This window comes from Liolophura sinensis, chromosome 1 (genome assembly GCF_032854445.1).
Source record: "Liolophura sinensis isolate JHLJ2023 chromosome 1, CUHK_Ljap_v2, whole genome shotgun sequence".
NCBI lineage: Eukaryota > Metazoa > Mollusca > Polyplacophora > Chitonida > Chitonidae > Liolophura > Liolophura sinensis.
This window is the reverse complement of record NC_088295.1, coordinates 8,709,280-8,734,057: the sequence shown is the minus strand read 5'-3', so window position 1 is coordinate 8,734,057 and position 24,778 is coordinate 8,709,280. Positions and strand designations below refer to the sequence as shown.

General features: G+C 40.8%; 1 protein-coding gene across 1 annotated transcript; it reads right to left on the bottom strand.

Moving 5' to 3' along the window:
- Positions 1-2,108: 2,108 nt before the first annotated feature.
- Positions 2,109-22,243, bottom strand: LOC135461424 (chitotriosidase-1-like). The gene is made up of 10 exons (XM_064738524.1): positions 22,076-22,243; positions 11,851-11,915; positions 9,925-10,110; positions 9,441-9,703; positions 7,554-7,678; positions 6,849-6,972; positions 6,045-6,230; positions 5,465-5,599; positions 3,953-4,877; positions 2,109-2,362 (listed from the first exon to the last, which is right to left on the bottom strand). The coding sequence occupies exons 2-10, from the start codon at positions 11,903-11,905 to the stop codon at positions 2,187-2,189; spliced, it is 2,175 nt and encodes a 724-aa protein (XP_064594594.1). The 5' UTR covers positions 11,906-11,915; positions 22,076-22,243; the 3' UTR covers positions 2,109-2,186.
- Between the last annotated feature and the right edge of the window lie 2,535 nt (positions 22,244-24,778).

Below are 24,778 nucleotides of genomic sequence, written 5' to 3'. Positions count from 1 at the left end.
TTCCTAAAACATACGCTGCAGTACACTTATCTGCATCATGTTATATACAATCCTAGAAAAGTTCACAAAGAGCAAATTTGAATGTTTGTTCGCAGATAACATAAAAGCCCTCAACTCCATGTGCATACCTCCAGCTGCAAAATATATTATTCATAATGTTTTTACCATTAAATTAGTATAGATTTGGTCAGGGTGTGCTGTATTTGTTTATTTGTATGTTTGTTATTTGATTGAACGGCACAGTCAAGAATTTTTATTCGTAACGTATAGCGTGCATGTAATTGTGTGCATTCGTCACTACGTATAGCATGCACTCATGCAGTAAAGTTGAAAGCTTTCAGCTTAGTGCAGACTTTTTAACCTTCTGTCAAATATAAACGATTACGATATAGATCGTGTAGATTGGAGCGAATTCCGTCATAGGGAGTAATTAATCCTTGCTGTTAAACTGCTGCCAGTAACATTGATATATATAGAAACGTCTTTATCACATTAGGATTGTTGTTGAAAGCAATTTCTCTGAATTTAACCCGTTGATATAAATATTAGCTCGGTAATTATCACCGTGAAAATAACAGTCAAACCAACTGACTTTTTATTGATAATTTAAACAAAATTATTACTCTGCTTAAGGAAATTAAATCTGCGCATATACCTATATTATTTTACACATTATACAACATGTTCTCTGCGAATTCCTCGGCATATAGACATATATATATATTTGTGCATTGTTGTGATTGTTGTGGAGACTAAAATTTATGTATTTATAGGTAGGATTAAGTGTATTCCCTCATTCTCTGTCCGGTTTCTACCCGTCATGAAGCTGGCCGACGTCGTGTTAGTGAAATGTTTAGGGTGTTAAAGACCAATCATATAAATAAATAAATATTAAGTTGAAAACTAATATTCTTTATTGTTATAAGATCATTAAACTTTCGAAATCTTTGCAGTCGTGCATGCATACCAGGCCTATATACCACGACTTTAATACCGTGCTAACTTTCTATTTCAGCTCCCTTGCACCTCTAGGTTTATCTTTGTAGTATAACCTGCGCGCCCCCGTTCCGCCTGTAGATAGTACAGATCTGTACTATGGAGACGCTCGGCGGCATGAGGTGATTGTTGTCACTACTTTACCTGGCCTGCTTAATGACACATAAACTTTGCCTTGACACTAATTGATTTTGGCAGGTGTCATGTATATTTCTGCCTGGTTTTACCTAACTTGTCTGGGCAATAGGGCTGACGCAAACCTTAATATACTCTGTTTGTACAACACCGCCACAATTGTCGCTTATTACAACCAATTAATACGGGGCGAAGCGAGGCTATGTCTGCAGGATCGGCCGAAACAAAACTCCAGTTGAAAAAAGGATGTCAGTTTATGACTCCATGGGGACTGAGTACGCCGGGGTAGCCAGAGGCTCCGCGCCGACACTAAAAACTTGAGCCATCACTCATATCACGATGACATCGCTTGATAAAGATAAATGTCTGAAAATGATGAAAATTGCCTTTGTTCTTCTCCCATCTTCCCTCAACACGGATTCTAATGACTACACGGAATTGTCGCTACCGTCGCTGACCAGTGCTCCCTTGAGGCCTCTTTGTTAGCAGACAGCCATTCTCCTTCGGTCACAAGAATCAAAACGAATAGCACTCCTGAGAATATTCTCTTTAAAGGTCATCACAATTTCTCCACACTCTCCTTCTAAAGAAATCGGAGAATATTTGATTAGTCTTATTGAGTACAATGAGTTGGTAACATATAGCTTGAATGGTGCAGTTCAAAATTCGCCAATACAAGGGACACAACTTTGAAGTGCTTCTCTAAAAATATTTGAGAGTAATCTCCCTTAGACTACAAAATATGAGATACGAGACCGATTCATTCACATGCTACCAAACTCCAAAACTGTAATTTGCCTGATATAACATCAACCTCTCAAAATACAATAGTCTTGGTCTTGAATGTGGTTAGTAAGACGCAAGAGTGCTTTGGAGAAGAACATATTTTTGTCCAATAATCGGCAACATGCATATGAACTGAAGGTTTCAAACGATCAGATGAAAACACCAGTTATGAATATTAACAACAAAGCAAGTTTATATTTTGAAAATAGAGTTTTACTTCCTTCCACACATCTGGTACCATCGGTCACGTGATACCGAGGAAGTTCCATTCAGTAGTTACATTCTGGTACGTTACCAGGCCAGTCGCAAAAGCCCGCCGTGTTGTAATAGAGACCCGCCGGGCAGGGCATGATGTAGTGAAGCTTCCAGAAAACACATGCCACGTAACTGCTACAGTCAGGGTTATACTCAACGATTAGATTCCCAGGCTCGCAAATCTTATAAACTGGAAAATAACCAAAAAGTTAAAAGGATTATTTCAGATATAGGTAATTGTAGGTATATTTAATGGCAAAGGGAAGAAAGCTAAAGCATTCCATCTAATCCGAGAAAACGTACACTCAGAAATATAATCTTTTAAAATTAGTAAAAATTTTGTTGCCTGAGTGATGCTAGAATGTATTCTGCTATTGCAGCAGGTTATTCTGTTAAATATCACACACATATTCTATTATTTCAACATAAGGATTTTATTAGACCAACAGAATACTTTGCTGAATATGACAGGATATTGTGTCAAAATAACAGAATTCACTCTAGCATCACTCAGACAACAGACTCTCTGTTTATTTTATTTTTTTTATTTATTTTTTTTGTGTGTTTACTGGTGTTAAAGTATAACAGTTGAAGGGTAGCAGGAAGAAGGAGGACTTTAACCTGCCTAAAAATCAGAACTGCGCTAATGATAAATAGATATTTGCTTGTTCGTGAACAAGAGTTCAATAAGCCGATTATTCTACAACAAATATGACTGAATGGATGAATAAGTAGGCCTGTGGCTTTAGGCTTGGATTTTACAATTTTCCAGCCATTTTGTGGCGAATGACAAAGATGAGTAACTATAAAACGCGTGTTGAAACCTATGTTATACTCCATGCATGCCAAGGAGAATAAATCCATACTAACTACAGCAGGAAGCAGACGACATACTTACCCTCCGTGCTATTTGCGTCATATCCGGCACGTGGTTTGTTACGTTCGTATGGCGGAGTGCTCATGTCAGGCTCGGGGGAAGAAGAGAGGACATTCGGAATGGGAGAAACGCCAGGAAAACTACCCTGGGGCCCCAAATTTCCCCGCCTGCCCTGGGCGGACCGAACTGGCTGTGGGAAGATAGGCGACGGAGGGGTGGTGGGTGACGAAGTGGTTGTGGGTGGTGGAAGGGTGGAGGGTTGTGGACAATCTGGGACATTTTCCGGAAAGTCACACGTGCCATACTTGACGCTGAAGTACAGTCCAGGCCGACAGTCCATGACATAATGAATCGGATCAGAGCCAGGCACGTGGACACACTGTACAAAGCGCGTACAGTCAGGGTTGTAGGGGAGCAACATGCCGGAGAGGGTACATAATTGTGTGACTGAAAAGCAAGGGCATGCAGAGACTAAAGCTGTGACAAAGCAAGCTGGATAAAGAGTGCGGGTCTAGAAGCAGGTCTAGTTAGATATGAATATATGAATAGCTATAACAACCGATCCCCCATAAAAAAGAAAAAAAAATTAACGAGAAATGCAGATGAGTGTAAGGTAGAGACCAAATTGTGGAATTTTCAAGCACAGAAAGTAGTAAATGGTATTTTTGTGAAGACGCAAGATCATACAGGACAGTTAAGACAGCATATTGTTGTCCAAAATAAGCCTTAGTATTTCCGCCAGCAATTTTTCCATGAGCTCGAGTCTTAATACAGTTACAGTATATGCAGAAAGCCAACCGCAGCTTCTGGGGCATTTGTGTAACGATGTTCACTGTCTTATAATAAGACAACATAAATAATAATGTTTTGACATTTCACTTCACGAAACCGTGTTGTACTTACAGTTCTGAACGACGTCTGAGCGACGTTTTGCGTAGACAGGTGCTGAATTTTGTGTTGTCTTTGGCTTTGACGGAGTTGGTTTGGTTGTGGTCCAAAATGGTGGAATAAAGGTAGTCTTTGGTGTGAGCTTTGATGTAGTCCTTGTAAACGTGGTTCTGGGAGTTGTTCTGGGAGTTGTTCTGGGAGTTGTTGTGGGCGTCGTTCTTGGTGTCGGAGTTGTTGTGGGAACTGTTCTGGGGGTTGTCCTTGGAGTAGTTCTGGGAGTGGTTTTAGGTGTCGTCCTGGGTGTCGTCCTGGTGGTTGTTGTGGGAACTGTTCTGGGGGTTGTCCTTGGAGTAGTTCTGGGAGTGGCTTTAGGTGTCGTCCTGGGTGTCGTCCTGGTGGTTGTTGTTGGAATGGTTCTTGAAGTAGTTCTCGGACTCGTTCTGGGAGTTGTTCTAGGTGTCGTACGGGGTGTGGTTCTGGGTGTCGTACGGGGTGTGGTTCTGGGTGTCGTGCGGGGTGTGGTTCTGGGTGTCGTTCGGGGTGTGGTTCTGGGTGTCGTACGCTGTGTGGTTTTAGGTGTCGTGCGGGGTGTGGTTCTAGGTGTCGTACGAGGTGTTGTTCTGGGTGTCGTACGGGGTGTGGTTCTAGGTGTCGTACGGAGTGTGGGTCTGGGTGTCGTGCGGGGTGTGGTTCTGGGTGTCGTACGAGGTGTGGTTCTGGGTGTCGTACGGAATGTGGGTCTGGGTGTCGTGCTGGTTGTCGTACGGGGTGTCGTTCTTGGTGTCGTTATGGTTGTTGTTGGCAAGGAGGCACCCTCCAAAGTAGTTTTGATGGTCCGTATAAGTGGATATCTGCCTTCGTTGCAGACGCCATCAAAATCATCAGACGCTAGTTCCCAAACCATAGCTCCGCCTAGCTCATTTGCAACGATGTAGTTTGTCTGCAAAAAACAAGCCATGTCAAATGTAAGGTATATGTGTAACGTTTAGAATATAATGCCATATTTTAAACGCTGATGACCATTTTTAGTTTGCAAGTCCATAAAGCATTCATACTTTATATTTAACGTTTGAATTGCATTTTATACTAGAAGTTTGGTATGAAAGTAAGAACACAGGGACTTGAGTATGGCTTAAACTCTTATGTTGGTTTCCTTTACTTCACACCCAAGTGATGCACCAAAGCAGTCGAGAACTTAATGTTTATGTCAGAAGAAAATATACATTGTCGAAATCATGTTGAAATCACGTGTAACGGAAGGAGATATTGTCAATGACTTCGACGATTCGCTGTCAACTACGGAATCGTATAGTTGTTAGGTTTACTTTTTGCGCCTGACGGTTGATTTTGGCGAAGGGCAAATGTATCCGTACCCACCACAGGTAACAGGGCAGGGGTATCCTTTTTCAAATGCAGTTTGTAATTGATGGTTACATTCGTCTTGGGAAACACCCCTACGGAATTGGCACTCATTAACTGAACGTTCTTCTATGCGAAGATGTACCGTTTTGCACTCTGCACTCTGACCTTAATAGCGAGACTCTCTCTGTCGTCATAGCCGACCCATTGGTTCCTCCAGTACGCGAAAGGGCTAAACTGTTGGTCATCCCACTCTCTCGTCCATCTCTCAGAAGCTACATCCTGGTTTAAGTTTTGGCAGATCTGCATTTGACGAAACATAATGTAATTTTGTTGCTATAACCCCACAAATTTCTCAGTAAGCTTGACATTTGGCGTGACACACTCTCTAAAGTGTAACCACAATACTACTGATCTCTCAGTAAGCTTGACATTTGGCGTGACACACTCTCTAAAGTGTGACCACAATACTACTGATCTCTCAGTAAGCTTGACATTTGGCGTGACACACTCTCTAAAGTGTGACCACAATACTACTGATCTCTCAGTAAGCTTGACACTGTAAAATACGATTATAATAACGCGGATCTCTAGGTGGGCTTGACATTTCGGTGTGACATACACGGTAAAGTTTAGCCATAATACCACTGAGCTCTCAGATGGCTTAACATTATTGATCTCATCTCTAAACTTGACATTTAACGTGACGTGCGGTAACATTGTTAGGTATGGTCAGAAGATTACTGACCTCATAATACGCCAGGTATCCTGTCTCCCGGGTGTACTGCCCCTTGGTACCGCCCCTGATGGCCACGTCCCCAATGCGGTTCCTTAGTGAGCTCTGTAGCGTGAAGGATCGGCCGAATGTCGCCATGCCCATGATAATCTTCTCGCGAGGAACGCCGTTATCAATGTAGTAATTTATCGTCCAGTTCTGCAAGTAAATAGAACGGATTTGTTCGTTAGTAAAACAGATATTCTACTCAACATAGATGATTGATCTTGTTAAAACAATGACCGTAAACTGTTGAATGTGTAGGCTCTGGCGATATAGGACTGACTAATGTTTAATAACACTTTTGAGAAAACATAAAATCATTTTATTTAAGAGTTAATACATTTCAAATATTTGTTCTGTAAACATCGATAAAAACTTTAATGATATAAAGTCAGAAAAGTTTGAAGTTCAGGGTTCTGTACTAATCAGATGAATAAATAATAGGTATGTGAACAAGAACTTTTAAAGAAATGTGGACAGTAGTTGGCCCGGATACGTGGATAGAGGATACAGCTAGAATTCATATGAGTGTCATTGCATGGTGGACTGAAATGAACACGACTGCGACTGCTCTGTCTTTTCCATTCCAGGTCGCCTGCCTTGAACCAGTTCTTTCAGCAGGATGCTTGTCAAGCACCTGATAAAGGGCAATGGATTATTCCAGTCTCTCCGGAACGAAGTAAATAAATGAAATGACCTACTGTGTTCAATATACTAAACATTTATGTGTAAGACTACGGTAACCCAGCTCTGCTGGTATATATGTAGCCATACCTGATTAAGGTACAGTCGGTTTCCTTGCTCGTCTCTGCGGGCGTAGAGAGGCGCATTTAACCCGACATAATCATCCCACTGTCCATGAAAATCATATGACATGACGTTCACAAAATCCAAATACCTGGAAAATGTAATCACACGATATGTTGTTCAGAAAATACGATTACCTGAAACATGTAATCACACCACACAGTGTTCACAAAATACGATTACCTGAAACATGTAATCACACCACATAGTGTTCACAAAATACGAATACCTGAAACATGTAATCACACCACACAGTGTTCACAAAATATAAATATCGTAAACTTGTAGAACTGAGCACAGTTCCAAACTCTTTAAAACAGGCAAAGCCATACAATCGATCCTGGTGCTGAAAATATTTGCGAAGATTTAAACTTGATTTTTGTTTCAAAAATACAACGGCAGTATGGTTTACAGACAAATGAAAATGGAGCGGTGGGAATAAACGACCGCCTACATAGGGACAGGTACCTCACATATTAGATGTCAATTATGCAAATGAGCATCCCGATGCGTATGATGGAAAGAGAGAGAGTTACAGGATGCGATTGCCAAATATTATGTCCAATTCAAAAAGAATAACAAATGAATTCCACCATGGCATGAATAGCGGAATAAGGATGAAAGAGTGTTTCAGAAAGCGTGCGAATCCTTCAGATATATGGAAATACTCACTGTGCGAGTGCGGTGAAGTCGTAACCTCTGTCTATATTGTCCTTCCCAGCGGCGACAGCGGCTGCCAACAACAATCTTTCCCTTCCGGAGTCTATAGCTTCTTTTATGTATGCTTCTAACATCGTCTGAAGATAGAAAATACATCTTTTTGTTACAAGTTTATCCATCTTGGCTTTACACTGGTATTTTCTTCCAAAGGTTCTCGATGTCGCCGAAGGAACACTTGACCGCCGTAACCTATTTCCATTTGCTGAGGGCCTTTATCCCTAGGTATTCAAATCCAGTCCAGCTCATGCCGGCTTCCTCTCCGACCGTATGTGGGAAGGTCTGCCAACAACCTGGATGGTCGTGGGTTCCCCCCTGGCTCTGCCCTGTTTTCTCCCACCATAATTCTGGCCATCGTCGAATAAGTGACATTTTCTTGAGTACGTCGTGAAACACCAATGAAATAAATAAATAAACAAACAAATCCAGTCCAGTTTGGTTCTGTACGAACTTATCGTCTGTTTCTTTTAGAGAATCGCCTATCTGTAAAATCAGTCATACTCGCTACCAAAATTGTCTTTAGTCAGTGACACGTAACAACACAAACTATACACATGGATATGTTGGAAGCCTATATTATTTCCAGAAAAATGAAGTTAAAACACTTTGTCTAATTCATAATGTCTATTTCATAAGTCCATAAGGCCGGCTTCGTCGCCACGAACCTGTTGTCTCGGGGGACGTCATAATTATTCAAAAAACCAGTGGCAGGCGGGATATTGAGCGGAGTTCAACGTGTTTTGACGGAGGTCGACATCAGTTACCTAAACTGCTATCGTTTTAGCTATAAACCCTGTTACTAATACTGCCATATTTGAAATTGTTTACACGTTTTGTATGATATAACCTTAATAAATGAATTTTATTTTAGCTCCTTTAGTATATGATCTCACGGCGGTGTGGATTTAGAGATGGATGTTAGGAAATTAAAGCCATGTAGTCTATTCGCAAAGACAGTAGTGTGGGCAGTTGTACTGCGCGGAGTTTGTTCTAAGCGCATGTTGGTGCAGTCATTGTAAAACAAATTAATCCCCACATATGTCCTGCATGCAAGTTGCTCTCGAATAATTATGAGTTCTTGGTGTTAAAACTAAACTTATGCAGTTTAACTTTATGAATTAGAAAAAGTATTCTAACTGCATTTTCCCTGTATTGATATGAACGTTCAACATGTCGATGTGTAGAGCTTGTGTTGTTACGTGTCACTGGCTAAAGGCAATTTTGGTACCGAATATGATATGATATGACTGATTTTACAGACAGCTGAATATAGGCGACTCTCCAAAAGAAATAGACCATAGTAACCATTCTCCATTGGGAAATGAGCCACGGTTTTACAGATAAAATCTAATAACTGTAAATCTGAAGTAAAGCCAGCATTACATAGAAGTTTAATAAGCCACCCACGACAGACAATTAGATTTTCCGTGACATATATCACTTTTGTCATTACACAGCCAGTATGCTGTCCAACTAAAGTATTCTTCAACGTCTTAGAAGCAGAACTGCTCATACTCTTTCTTCTCAACGAAAATTGTACACAAAGGAGCCAAATTGATGTCATACGGAGAATTCGAGATAACAAATTATTTTCATGTCATCGTTATTATTTGAGATGATCTTTAATGCTTTAAAATATATATTTATATAACCTGAACAATTTTACCGTTTATTTTTTCTGGATTGATCTATCAAATAGCTTATTTTTCTTACACCTCAGTCTGATGTCGATTTACAGATTGTCCAAAAAAACCCACTAAGACATCTACAGATTGTCCCTAACAAACCACTAAGACATCTGTAGATTGTCCCTAACTAACCACTAAGAATCACCTGACTTACCTTAATAAGAACAGTATAACGCTGTTTATCAGTGGCCGGATTTGACCCCTCACGCGACCCCGGGTACTCCCAATCAATGTCGATTCCATCAAACCCAAGCCTTCTTAAAAACGTTATACTGTTTTGAGTAAACTCCCGGATGTTTTCATCTGTAGCCACCATGGTTGAGAAGCGACCCGATCCGTGGTTCCAGCCGCCCAACGCCAGTAAAATCTTTAAATTCGGGTTTTGTTGTTTTAAATTCATCACTTTCTCGTAATGACCTGTGAGTATTACATAAAAATGAACATTCATAAACTATTCCTTTTTAACAATTAATTTTTGTGAAAAGAGATAAGGTTATAAATACGTATAAAAATCGTCTAGTCTAGGTTACAAGCTATTAATAACGACTCCAGTAGACACGGACATTTGTAAAAATTGCCTGATCATCTTATTTGAGGTAAATTTTTCAATTATCTGAAAAAGAAATGGTTTGTCTTACCTACAGACCACGGCGTGCTCTCGTCGTTCCACTCATATGGTATGATGGCGTTTCCTGCCAGCCTGGCGAAGGCGTAGTTGATGTGAGTACAGAGATTAGGATCGATATCATCCGGGAAGTACCGGAAGGGGAACGCTCTGTACTGACTCCAGTTGGAAAAGTAACACACCAGTTTGTACTGCTGAGCTGAAATAAGCAAGACACGTGCTGATATAGCTAGACAATTGTCTTACGTCTATCAGAAAAGTAACACACCAGTTTGTACTGCTGAGCTGAAATAAGCAAACACGTGCTGATATAGCTATATAGTTGTCTTACGTCTATCAGAAAAGTAACACACCAGTTTGTACTGCTGAGCTGAAATAAGCAAGACACGTGCTGATATAGCTATATAGTTGTCTTACGTCTATCAGACAAGTAACACACCGGTTTGTACTGCTGAGCTGAAATAAACATAACTTGTGCAGATATAGTTAAACCTTTGTCTTATCAGAGAAGTATTTGATTTGATTTAATTTGATTTCATTGGTGTTTTACACCGTACTCAAGCATATTTAACTTATACGAAGGCGGCCAGCATTATGGTGGGAGGAACCCGGGCAGAGCCGGGGAAAATTCACTCATATAGTTAAACACTTGCCTATAAAACTTGTTCATTTGTGATTTCATGTAATGGGAGTTAGGCCTATCTTAATAAATGACTTCTTTGAAAGGAATAGACTGAAAGCAGTCTATTCCTTACAAAATATCTAAGGTATAAATAAAGTAAATTGTTACAAATTGATATAATCGTTTGTCAATTCAGATATCAGATTTCATTCTTTATGTTTTACACATAACACCTAATGGTTCATTTAAAAACATTGGTTCAACATTCATTAGTTGTAGTTTCAGGGAAACCGTTGCATTCGAATAAACGTTAATTTCCCTTGCCGTTCTCTTTGAGCTCTAGGTACATGATTTTCTGTGCCTATTGCAATCAAGTGTTGTGGACAAAATATAGAAACAAAGTATAGATTCAAAAATGTGCAACCAGGTTACAAATCGTTGGTGCTGAAATCGTTTGCGCATTTGCGTGTATTGCTGATATGCATGTATTTGCTTGACTTCAGTGACTGTGGCGACGATGTTCAAAGCGCCTGATTTCACACTGTTTAACACCTAGACTCAAGACAACCTGTCCATAGTTCTCCAAGTTTGCCAGCCGCCCTCTATGTAAGTTTAGATGTAGTAAGTTTGCTAGTGGGATTTGTTCGGGAACACACCCTACCCTGTACGTCTTTTACGGTTTACTTGTAAACATGGTCTAATTTATCTACAGCTTGAAAGAGTAATATTTGTCCTCTCGCACACCTACGGGAAATCCGCATGTTGTTAAATATCTCGGTTGATACGGTTTCTGTCTGTAGATTATTGTAACACCCACCCAGTGTCATGCAGCTCATGAGTCAGGATGGAGGAAGAATATGTGTATCGGCTGTTTATCTCACACAAGACTCTTTGGATAAACTGTCACTTTCGCATTCCGCACATAGTTTTCCGAATGACCTGAAAATTCCGGTTTTGATTTGTTTATTTATTTAACGACGTACTCAAAAAATTTCAGTTATACCACGGCTACCAGCATTATGGCGAATGAAACCGGGCAGAGCCCAAAAGAAACCCACCACCATCTGCAGGTTGCTGGAAGACCTTCACACATACGGCCGGAGAGGAATCCAGCATGGGCTGGACTTGAACTCACAGCACCGCATTGGTGAGGCTCCTGGGTCAAATTCCTGTTTTGTACCAGTCTCGAACCTGTGAGATCCTGGAATCCAGTAGAGCTCTTTAACTACTTTATTAAAGTCTTTATTTCGAAATGGAAATAAGATATTTATGAGAACAGTATACTTGTCACACTAAATACAATACTGAGGTTCTTACCTTGTGCCATTGTCAGCAGCAATGTGAGCTTCACGAAGAGTATCACTGTGCCCATAATTATATGACTGGTAAAACAAAGAAAAACGACAAGATTAAGGAACAGGGTATCTGTCACCAATGAAAGCAACTGGCAGTTTTTGTCTTGAATAATATATACATATATCAGTCTCATTTGTTTTGTTTCGATCTCATTGTTCATAAGGTTGCATAGCTGGAATTTACGCGTCACTGGTTTAGCCAATTCCTTACGATCTCTGTCCGAATAACGTCATGTTTATAGTGCTGCTTAAATGGAAAGTCCTGTTGAATGAACCATACACCGAACCCAGTATTTTGATCAATCAGATAATGATTCAGTCCACTTCGGCAAATTATCACCGGCTGGAAACAAATGGATAATAAAGGTACGTCGAGGAGAGAATGATGGATATCAGTTGGTAAATGTTATAGTACGCTGATGAACAGATAATGAGCAAATAAAGACGAGAGTACACTGAGCTTATGATGAGCCGGTAATGGGGAGAGTACGATGAGTTGATAATGAGCAGATAAAGACGAGAGTACACTGAGCTTATGATAAGCCGGTAATGGGGAGAATACGCTGAGTTGATAATGAACAGATAACGACCAGAGTACTTTGAGATTATGATCAGCCGGTAATGGGGAGAGTACGCTGAGTTGATGATGAACAGGTAACGACCAGAGTACAGTGAGCTTATAATGAGCGGGTAATGGGGAGAGTACGATGAGTTGATAATGAGCAGATAACGACCAGAGTACACTGAGCTTATAATAAGCCGGTAATGGGGAGAGTACGCTGAGTTGATGATGAACAGGTAACGACCAGAGTACAGTGAGCTTATAATGAGCGGGTAATGGGGAGAGTACGCTGAGCTGATGGTGAGCAGATAACAACCAGAGTACTTTGAGCTTATATTGAGCAGGTAATGGGGAGAGTGCGCTGAGTTAATGATGAACAGATAACGACCAGAGTACAGTGAGCTCATAATGAGCAGGTAATGGGGAGAGTACGCTGAGTTGATGATGAACAGGTAACGACCAGAGTACAGTGAGCTTACAATGAGCAGGTAATGGGGAGAGTACACTGACTTCATAATGAGAAGATAATTACCAGAGTACTTTGAGCTTATAATGAGCCGGTAATGGGGAGAGTACGCTGAGTTGATAAAGAGCAGATAACGACCAGAGTACATTGAGCTTATGATCAGCAGGTAATGGGGAGAGTACACTGACTTCATAATGAGAAGATAATTGCCAGAGTACACTGAGCTTATAATGAGCCGGTAATGGTGAGAGTACGATGAGTTGACGATGAGCAGGTAACAACCAGAGTACAGTGAGCTTATAATGAGCCGGTAATGGGGAGAGTACGCTGAGTTGATAAAGAGCAGATAACGACCAGAGTACATTGAGCTTATGATCAGCAGGTAATAGGGAGAGTACACTGACTTCATAATGAGAAGATAATTACCAGAGTACTTTGAGCTTATAATGAGCCGGTAATGGGGAGAGTACGCTGAGTTGATAATGAGCAGATAACGACCAGAGTACTTTGAGCTTATAATGAGCGAGTAATGGTGAGAGTACGCTGAGGACGATGAGCAGATAATGACCAGAGTACACTGAGCTTATGATGAGCGGGTAAAGGTGGCAGTATGCTCAGTTGATAAATGAGCAAGCAACGGTGAGTGTATGCTGAGTTGATAAAACCGGGAAACAGCAAGGTAATAACGAGCAGGTAACGACGAGTGTACGCAGAGCTGATAGTGAGCGGGTAACTGCGAGAGCATGCTGAGTTGATGAAAACGGGAAATAGAAAGGGTACACTGAGTTAATAATGAGTGGATAACAGCGAGAGTATACCGAGCTGACAATGGGCGACTAACGGCAAGGGTACGTTGAGCTAATAATGAGCGGATAACACTGAAAGTATGCTGAGCTGATAATGAGCGGATGAGTGCTGGGCGGGAAACGGTGAAAGTGCACTGAGCGGTTAATGAATAGATAGCGCTAAGGGTAGACCGAGCTGATGTTGGGCGGGGAACGGTGAGAGTTCGCTGAGCTGATAATTAGCGGGTAAAGTTTAGAGTACGCTGAGTTCAAAATGAGCGGGTAAAGTTAAGAGTACGCTGAGTTCATAATGAGCGGGTAAAGTTAAGAGTACGCTGAGTTCATAATGAGCGGGTAAAGTTAAGAGTACGCTGAGTTCATAATGAGCGGGTAAAGTTGAGAGTACGCTGAGTTGATAATCAGTGGATGGTGGTGGTCTTAAGTTGATAATGAGCGGATATCGGTGAGAGAACGCTGAGCCGATAATGAGCGGATAACGGTACGCTGAGCTGATGTAATAGGTGTACAAAACATAACAACATCAAAGAAGCGGCACATACATGTCAGTGTGACGAAAATTACCATGAAGAGTGCTAATACTGCGGAAAAGGTAGTTAATCATCCATTACTCATTTGGCTATGATTGTAGGCTACGTATGTATCGAAGTTTATACATGGGCGTAGGGATTGAGGAAATATTGTATAAGTACGTATACTGCCTGTGTGCATAATGTACAATTGTAGACCATTCATCAGTTCTTTTGATGTTACAATATAAAAAAAACTGCCTCTAAAAATACGGCGATTTCTTTTCAAATGGTAAACAAACACAATTCCCTTTGCTGGCTTAGTTTGCTCAAATTTCGAGGAGCTGCGGAAAGGTTGTTGAACAAGGCAGTGTCAATACTGACTCAGTAGTCAGTGAGGCAGTGTGTGAATGGGACTCTAGTCATTAAGGTGTGTGTACAGTGCTTGAGGGAGGAACCAGGGGACCGAATTACGTGTGCAAGTTGTGATACAGGGGCTAACCTGTCCGGACTGGCCTTCATACCGACCATACCTGAGCCCTACGGTGCACATGACCACTAGGACGTTTCCAGACGTCTTGTTAATGAAAAAAGAAAATGTCCAGAAACTTTAACAAGTGCCTATAATTGACTTTAGTGTTTCTTTGATTATTGTCCCGCCGACTTAATTTTTCTGTTTTCAGAAAAACAATATTAATAACAACTGAACAACACAGAGGGTAGGCGACGACAGTGCATGCGACGACATAGCAAACGCTCACACGTAAGCGGTGAAATCTGGCCTCTGGCCTATTTACCTTTGTTAAGGTTTCATATAAATGTTTGAAAGGAAGAAATTTAGACGTCCCCTAACACCATGGTCTAAGCAGTTTTAGATAAAACGAAAAAGAAGTACTGTTAATTACATTTTACCAGACGTTAGAATTACTCAAAACGCTGTGTTTTGCTATCACATTTAATAAGATTTTTGTCGGATTCGGATTATCTTTTCTCTGCTCTCCGGGGACCGACTCATTATGTCCAGCTCTACCTTGTGATGGCCTGTGATGTCGCCCTTCTCCAAGCAGACCATCCCATGCCAGTCAACCCAAGCTTGAAATCAGCAAGGTCGAAACCAGGCATGCGTGAAGACGTGTCGAATGTTGTTGCATATATGGATTTAGCTCTGATGTGTACATTTGCCGATATTTTATACTCGTGAATCAATAATGTTATGCATTGCATAAATAGCTGGCCTCGTGACCTCACGTCAGACCCTAGTCTATTAAAATAACATCCCGTAATAACATTTTAGCAGCATATTACTGGTTATCCAGATTAGTGTGGACTCTGGTTCTCCGGTCTGAAATCCCCGATAGGAGTGGGGCGCGGCCACAGGGCGGGGGTGTTACGATACCCTCAAAACGACTCCTCATACTGCGAACCGTGTAAGACATGTTTAATAATCGTCCGGGCCACGATGGAAACAGCGACACGGCGTCCTAAAGAGCAATTTGGAATGCTGTTTACAATCTCACAGTAACAGCTATATGCTATTAAAGAATGGCTAAATCGACACCTTCTTACTGTAAGCCTACTGGTTTTCTTAGCCCTTCCTATCCTCTTAAGCAAATGCTACTTTATCTGCTTTGAACAATGTCAGCTTTCGCTACAAACCAAAGACTCAATTGCAAATTTATTTACAGCTGTATAATACGCAAACCTACCGATATGTTAGAAACAATACGTGTGGGCCTGGCGACATTCAAACACTCACATGGCTGGTATTTTTACTTGCACTTGTAGTCCAGTTTTCCGGCTTATGTTTGTCACCTTATTCGTGAAAACCGTAAGACAAATGTTGCATTTCTTTCTTTCTTTAATATTTATTTAATAATTTATTTCATTGATTGGTGATTTACGTCGAACTCAAGAATATTTCACTTATTCGACGGCGACCAGCAATGTGGTTAGGAAATGTTACATATAAAGTAAAATAGAGAATGAATTTTTAACCTCATGTTACATGTATAACGAGCAGCCAATCTCTGTAAAAGGTAGCCTCTTCATTTCAATAAAGCTAAACACTCGCAACGGATGGAATGTTATATAATTTGGGAAACAGTTGCTGATAGATAGGTTTCTCGAAAACTTTAAATAATGGCCTACTGATGTTTATTTGAGATATCTTACCTATTTCAAACATACAGACAACAATTCCATGTTAAAATCATTTTCATATATGTTAAAATCATTTTAAGATATCTTAAACAGCAGGCTTTTGTTTGGATAATGCAGGTAGCCCATTCCAGATATCCGTAAAAGACCGCCCTATTTCAGAAAGTTCACTATACTACTAACATTGTACTCTAGAACTCCGTCACAAAATATTGTTGACCGTCGTTGTGGTTGAAGCTTTAAGCTCCGTTCAAGCAACCACGTGCTAATATAAAGTATATAGTGAGCATCTGGCGTTTACTTCAGATATCGTGAATTCCTTTCGACATAATCAGAAATTAACTTTACGTATCTGAACTGGCCTTTTTGTAAGATACGCAGGAGAAAATGTATCCTCAAATGCATTTCAGATACAATTTTCAAAGTTCAGATTTCAGATGTGACAAATGTAATTGTGAATATGTCAAAATGAATTAAAGATTTCAAAATAATACAGATATCAAAAAAATCTAAATATTTGAAATAAATGACTTAAGGCCAAATAACTTGCCATACCGATCATGCTAAGTTATGTTGTAGTTAAGGAAATGGATGGTTCCTTGCACAGTTGCGACTGTGGCTGTGTACCCGGCAAAGTTGACCCTCTCTGGGGGATGTTTCGCGATATCAGGTATTGGTGACTCTTGGATATTAAACACTTGCAGTTATAATTTGTTGAATCCCTCGAAAATACCGATGAATGATGAACTTACCTAGACTAAGGTTCGCCAAATATCCAAGAATGTCTAAAGAACGGTCTGTCAGGAGATGTAAAATTTGTATTCAAATGTTGTCCAAATGCCACGAGTACAGAACGTCAAAAAGTAACATTTTCAGCCTGCTGTTTCACGTGGTAAGTTAAGCTGAAGCGTTGTAATGACCAGCTCATTTCACTCCTAAACCTGTCCAGTTATCGTCAGGTATGACAATGCCCTCTTACAAAAGATCCGCATGACCGCATACACCAGAAGTCGATAGTCTACCTGTTATTGTGAACAGTCATATACTTGGAAATGAGCAGGGCACGGCTTCATGCTCGGACGCTCCCTCTACCCTAAGGAGGGTTTCGCAGAAATCAACAAATAAAAAAGAACGTGATAACACTGTAGGAAAAACACGTGGATTGGCGAAGTTCGATGCATGTTGGCCAATTATTTCTGTTAATTGCTGTTGAGTGGATAGAAACACATATGCATGTATCTGGCCAGGAGGAGTTTAGCTGAAAATGTCGCCGAGATCGGGAACATTGAAAAATGTTGGACAAATCGGGGCGTATAGTGATAGTGTAGTACATGTACATTGGGGTTTGATGGATTGAGTGTATAACCATAGGTTCATAGCGGGGCATAACTTCATAACGGGACAGGAGTTCATCATGGGTGTGGGTGTGTAACCAATGACAACTTAAGCAATCACAAGGTCATTCAGACAAAAACTCAGCCATAAGGTAGACAAATGACAGCGCCATCAAGATAAGCACCCTCTCACACAGTAGACAAATGACAGCGCCATCAAGACAAGCACCCTCTCACTAGACAACCGCACAAGCATCCTGTCAAAGAGTAGACAAATGACAGCATCAACAAGAAAATCATCCTGTCATACAGTAGACAAATGACAGCGTTACCCACACAAGCATCCAGTCATACAGTAGACAAATGAAAGCGTTACCCAGATAAGAATCCTGTAAAACAGTAGACAAATGACAGCGTCAACCAGACAAACATCCTGTCTAATAGTAGGCAAATGACATCGTCAACCAAACAAACATCCTGCCAAACTGTAGACAAATCACAGGGTCAACCATACAAGCATCCTGTCAAACAGTAGGAAAATGAAAGCGTTACCCAGACAAGAATCCTGTCAAACAGTAGACAATTGACAGCGTCAACCAGACAAGCATCCTGTCAAACAGTAGGCAAATGACAGCGTTACCCAGACAAGAATCCTGTCAAACAGTAGACAATTGACAGCGTCAACCAGACAAGCATCCTGTCAAACAGTAGGCAAATGACAGCGTTACCCAGACAAGAATCCTGTCAAACAGTAGACAATTGACAGCGTCAACCATACAAGCATCCAGCCATACAGTAAACAAATGACAGCGTTACCAAGACAAGAATTCTGTCATAAAGTAAAAAATGACAGCGTCAACCAGACAAGCATCCTGTCATACAGTAGACAAATGACAGCGTCTACTACACATGCATCCTGCCAAACAGTAGACAAAGGACAGCGCCATCCAGAAAAGCATCCAGTCATACTGCAGATAAATGTCAGCGTCAACCAGACAAGCATTCTATCAAACAGTAGACAAATGACAGCGCCATCCAAACAAGCATCCTGTCAAACAGTAGACAAATGACAGTGTCTACCAGACATGCATCCATTCATACCGCAGACAAATGACAGCGTCAACCAAACAAGCATCCTGTCAAACTGTAGACAAAATGACAGCGCCATCCAGACAAGCATCCTGTCAAATAGTAGACAAATAAAAGCGCCGTCCAGACAAGCATCCAGTCATACTGCAGACAAATGAGAGTGCCATCCAGGCAAACATTCTGTCAAACAGTAGACAAATGAAAGGGTCAACCATACAAGCATCCTGTCAAACAGTAGGCAATTGACAGAGTCAACCAGACAAGCATCCTGTCAAACAGTAGACAAATGACAGCGTTACCAAGACAAGAATTCTGTCATAAAGTAAAAAATGTAAGAAGTATGCAGTAAGATTGGATGCTTGTGTGGATGGCGCTGTCATTTGTCTACTGTTTGACAGATTGCTTGTTGCCATGTTGCCATACAGTAGACACATGGCACTGTGATCCAGACGAGCAACTGGTCATATTGTAGATAAATTACCCAGCCATTCAGACAAGCACGTTGTCATACAGTTGACAATTGACACAATCGGTCATAGAAGCATCCAGACAGCTGACAGCGTTTTTCTGAAGCATGTCATGCATGCTCTATACAGATACAGTGTGAGGGGCGAGTACCAGGCAAGCATCCAGTCATACATACTCTATACAGATACAGTCTGAGGGGCGAGTACCAGGCAAGCATCCAGTCATACATACTCTATACAGATACAGTCTGAGGGGCGAGTACCAGGCAAGCATCCAGTCATACATACTCTATACAGATACAGTGTGAGGGGCGAGTACCAGGCAAGCATCCAATCATACATACTCTATACAGATACAGTGTGAGGGGCGAGTACCAGGCAAGCATCCAATCATGCATACTCTATGCAGATACAGTGTGAGGGGCGAGTACCAGACAAGGATCCAGTCATACATACTCTATACAGATACAGTCTGAGGGGCAAGGATCCAGTCATACATACTCTATACAGATACAGTGTGAGGGGCGAGTACCAGGCAAGCATCCAATCATACATACTCTATACAGATACAGTCTGAGGGGCGAGTACCAGACAAGGATCCAGTCATACATACTCTATACAGATACAGTCCGAGGGGCGAGTACCAGACAAGGATCCAGTCATACATACTCTATACAGATACAGTCCGAGGGGCAAGGATCCAGTCATACATACTCTATACAGATACAGTCTGAGGGGCGAGTACCAGACAAACATCCAATCATGCATACTCTATACAGATACAGCCTGAAGGGCGAATATCAGGCAAGGATCCAGTCATGCATACTCTATGCAGATACAGTCCAAGGCGTGAGTACCAGACAAGCATCCAGTCATGCAGTACACGAATGACAACGTTACCTACAATATCCCCAATCATACCGTATCGATACAAGCTTCACGTCACATCACAGTAGACAAATGGCAGCCTCATCCTACAGAAACATCCATTCATAGCAGATGAAAATGCAGTCACAATTTAGACAAATGACAGCTTCACTCAGACAAGCGTTATCCAGACAAACATCCAACCATACTGTTGAGAATTAACAGCATTTACCAGACAAGCGACTGGTCATATATTGGACGAACCACAGTGTTCTCCAAATAAGCATCCAATTGTACAGAATCAAATGACAGCATCACGTGAACGAGAAGCCCGAAATACAGTACAAAAATCTACAGCTTAATGCAGACACCCTTTCAGGTACACAATAGACAATTGCAACGTTATCTAGATATGTATCCAGTTATACAGCAAACAAATGACATCGTTTTTTTTTAGAACAAACATCGAATCGTGTAATAACGGTGGAATAGTTGTAGAAACCCAAGTATTATATCGTATAATAACGGTACAACAACTACAGAAACCCAAATATGATATCGTATAATAACGGCATAACAGCTAGAGGAACCCAAATATGATATCGTATAATAATGGTATAACACCTACAGAAACCCAAATATGATATCGTATAATAACGGTATAACAGCTGCAGAAACCCAAATATGGTATAGTATAATAACGGTATAACAGCTACAGATACCCAAATATGATAACGTATAATAACGGTATAGCAGCCACAGAAACCCGAATGCGACCTTTTTTCAAAACATTAACAAGGAATTTCGAGGGTATGGTCCATGAGCGCACCAGCTAGAGCTGTCAGTAGTTGTTTGAGATGGGTCATATTTCGTCTCTGTGGTATGACGTGATTAAGGGTTAAGTATGAACTGCATTGCTGGGCTCCGGGCAGTACCACGTGTGGGTATTCACATCATGTGGGTGCAGGCTGAGGGGTGAGTCTGTTGACAAATCAACCCGAACTACGTGACGTGAAGAAAGAGACTGCTCTCACGGATCACTGTGGGGCACGGGGAACAAGCAGCACAGACAACGATGTATCCCCAGCTTGTGTGAAGTCTGTATACAGCCTGAAACTGCTTTTGTGTTTGATTGAAGCAGACTATTACAAGGAATCTATGACTGAGGAGGAATGAGTTACACTGTCAAGCTCCACTGCCATACCAACAACGGCTGAACAGAAAATAGGCATCGTATGAAATTATTAAGAAATTATATTAAACAAGAAATTAGGACATTGTAATGTTAAGAGAGGCAGCCAATAGTTTTAAGTGATACCAGAATGGATTACGGATAATTCACACGACAATGATCTGATAAAGGAAAAGGAGAATTTGAACCATTTCCAAGCAGTTTTTTAAGTATTTTCTACAGAATAAATCCAAAACTATCCCTTTTTTCAGATGCAGTAAAGTTCCTCTGGGAATTAATGATTTCAGTTTATTGGTCTCTACTCTATCTGATGTAGAACTGAAGGATCATGACTAGACTTTGCTTTCTAAGAATTAGGGTAAATAACACTTGATCACACTGAACAAGTTATAATGCTTTATGTATTGTTCAATAGACTTGAAAAGTTCTCTTTACGTCATATCAAAAAATGTGGACAGTCAATGGGCATTACAAACGCCTGCAATATACAGGATATGTCTCTATGAAAGGAAATCTACGAGATTTCTTTTTGTTTTCATAACTCGTTCGTATGTTCTCATTTTAATTTACACCTCTTATGTCGTTTCAAACGTTAACAAAACAATACCTGACAGTCTGCGTTAGTGTTTGAGAAAAAAGAACATCAAAGTACCGCACAATATGTTAACAGATAGTTCAGCCGGGGTTGGTTTAGTCTACTCGATCACAAACTTAAAGCATATAAACTTGATGTGGACTCACCTTAGTGCGGTAAATCTGTTTTTAACTTATTAACACTTGGATATACTTGACATCCAATGATGGTAAATGAAAGCAATGTATCTTCTATCGCTATCTTCTGACGATATTGCCGGCATCAAACTTTCCCCAGGACGACCCCCTTCAAACGATCCACAGAGAGAAAGGACGCTAAAGTAAAACGAACGAACTTGGTATGGCAGACAGATGACGTTTCTTTAAGTCAATAGTTATTATTACTAGTGAGCATGCGTCAGATCTATGTCCCACCCACTGCCCTCTACCTGGCTTCAGGCAAAAGACCCGTTAAATCTTCTCTCCTCAATGGACACTTCGGTTATATCCAGCCGTCACGCCTTCTCCCAGAATTGAGGTTCCTTACACCTTTGTTAGTGTTGCATGATACCCCCTGAACAGTATCGTTTGTCCAGTTCAAATCTCATTTAGACGAGAAATCGCAGGCACTATGAGAACTCACCACTGTGCCCTTGCATCCTATTGGACGAAGGCGGACAGTAAAAAACAAACACCCTTCTTTGAAATAGACGGTCTGCTATAAAGGGAAGAACTGTATAAACCGTTAAGCTTTTGTCAGTCTTTTCATTTCTGGCGACAACGCCCTATAAATGTAACAACGGTAAGTGAAGAGTTTCAGTCTCTGTTTGCTCGTCGCTGACCCACACTTGCCGATGCTGTTTGCGCAACCACTACACCTTCATGAGTTTCTTATCATTTTGTGTGGAAAATAAATATGATCAATGTTTGGGAAATATTAAGAATTATTTGGTCAGTACATATGCGGAAACGCCTGGAATTTCCTGAAAAGAGATCTAAAATGTGCTTAGTCAAAGGAAAATTCAATTTGTAACATTTGAACAATTACCAGTGGTGCATTTTGAAATACGTTTTTGAACTCTGTGAAGAGCAGTATAGTTTTGAATAGCTGTCATTTTCCCAAAACTTGTGAAAAGATAAAGCTACCCTTGTTGTCATTTCGAATACATTTGGATATTCCTTTATGTGATAATTCTTGAAATGACAGAAGCTTTGCTTGTATCAATTTTTCTATTACTTATTTATTTATTTATTCGGAAAGCGTATTTTTTTATTGGAGCTCATCGCCGTACATGTACTTGTACTCATTACTGGAAAATTCCGTGGCCAGGAGGTTAGCGTGCCATCGCAACACAGAACCATGGAGCCTCTTACCAATGCAGTCGCTGTGAGTTTAAGTTCAGTTCCTTCTGGCTTCCTCTACGACGGTACGTGGGAGGGCTGTCAGCAACCTGTGGATGGTCGTGAGCTTCTCTTGGTTACCTTTCATCATAACACTGGCCGTCGTTGTATATAGGTGAAATATTCTTGATTACAGCGTAAATCGCCATTCAAATAAGGGCTATAGTCATATTCATACGTGTAGAACAGGAAGTCGGTGAGTGGCGAAGAGAGTCATTGTTTCTCACCATGTTTGATATGGCACGAGCTATGCTTCACAATATCTCAGATACCAAACACTCTAGTCACCAATGTCTCAGAACCCACACTAATCACTGTGCCGTATGACCAATTCGCCAAAACACACTAATTATTAACGCCGTGTGACCAATGCCCCCAGAACACCCCAATCACCAATGTTGCATGATCAATGTCTTAGAGCATACTCATCACAAATGCCCGATCATTGTCTCAGAACAGACTAATTACCAATGCCCTATAATAAAGCCTCGGAACACACTAATCACAAATGTCGCATAATCATTGTCTCAGAACACACTAATCACAAATGCCGAAAGTTCATTGTCTCAAAACACATATATCTCCAATGCCCCATAATGAGTCAGATCACATTAATTACCAATGACCTGTGACCAATGCCTAAATTAGGACACACAGTCAGCAATGGCGTATGATCAATGCTTCAGAAAGCACTAATCACCAGTGTCGCACTATCAGTGCTTTTATGCCGTATGATCTGTGCTCCATAACACAACACCTTGAAGCATGGTCAAACAGATATGTTTTTTGTTAATATCGGTATTTAACTTTGTAATCAAGAGTAGTTCACCTGTATAACGGCTTTCAGCTATCGGCTGTTCAATCACGACGAGATTTCTTAAATTATGTTGGTCAATGGTAGAGCTACGAATATGGTATAGAATTTTATAACCTGCCATATCTTCAGCCTGAATGAACGAACCTTTCACAAAATGTAGTTGATCCCTCTCATTAGAAAAACTGTATCACCAAATATACCTTTCTGACAGATCTACATTACGTGAAGCGTCATATGCACAACATAATGGTTCCACGTAGACTAAACAACTACAATCTTCTGGGATCATGAAGAGGAAAAATAATTGTACGCCACATGGTAACAGACTGCTCAAAACCGGTTTTTCTGGTGCTATAATCTGAAATTAAACCTTATCCCTCACCACACGTTCATGTGTTGAGATAACGCTCACACCAGTCGCTGTTAAAGAAAAACCTCTATATAAACACTGTGATTAGCCCTGCCCAATTACCTTATACCCTGCGCCTGCTGACCCACTGCCACAAGATCCTACGTTCTCCTACAACAGCTCTAACGGCCTTCACGCTACGTCCTGTAACTGGACACGGGCTGAAAACAGAGAATAAACAATGTAAGCTGTCAGTGGCTTCCCTCGTAAGTCGTTTATACATGAATGTGGTTGATGAAAATAT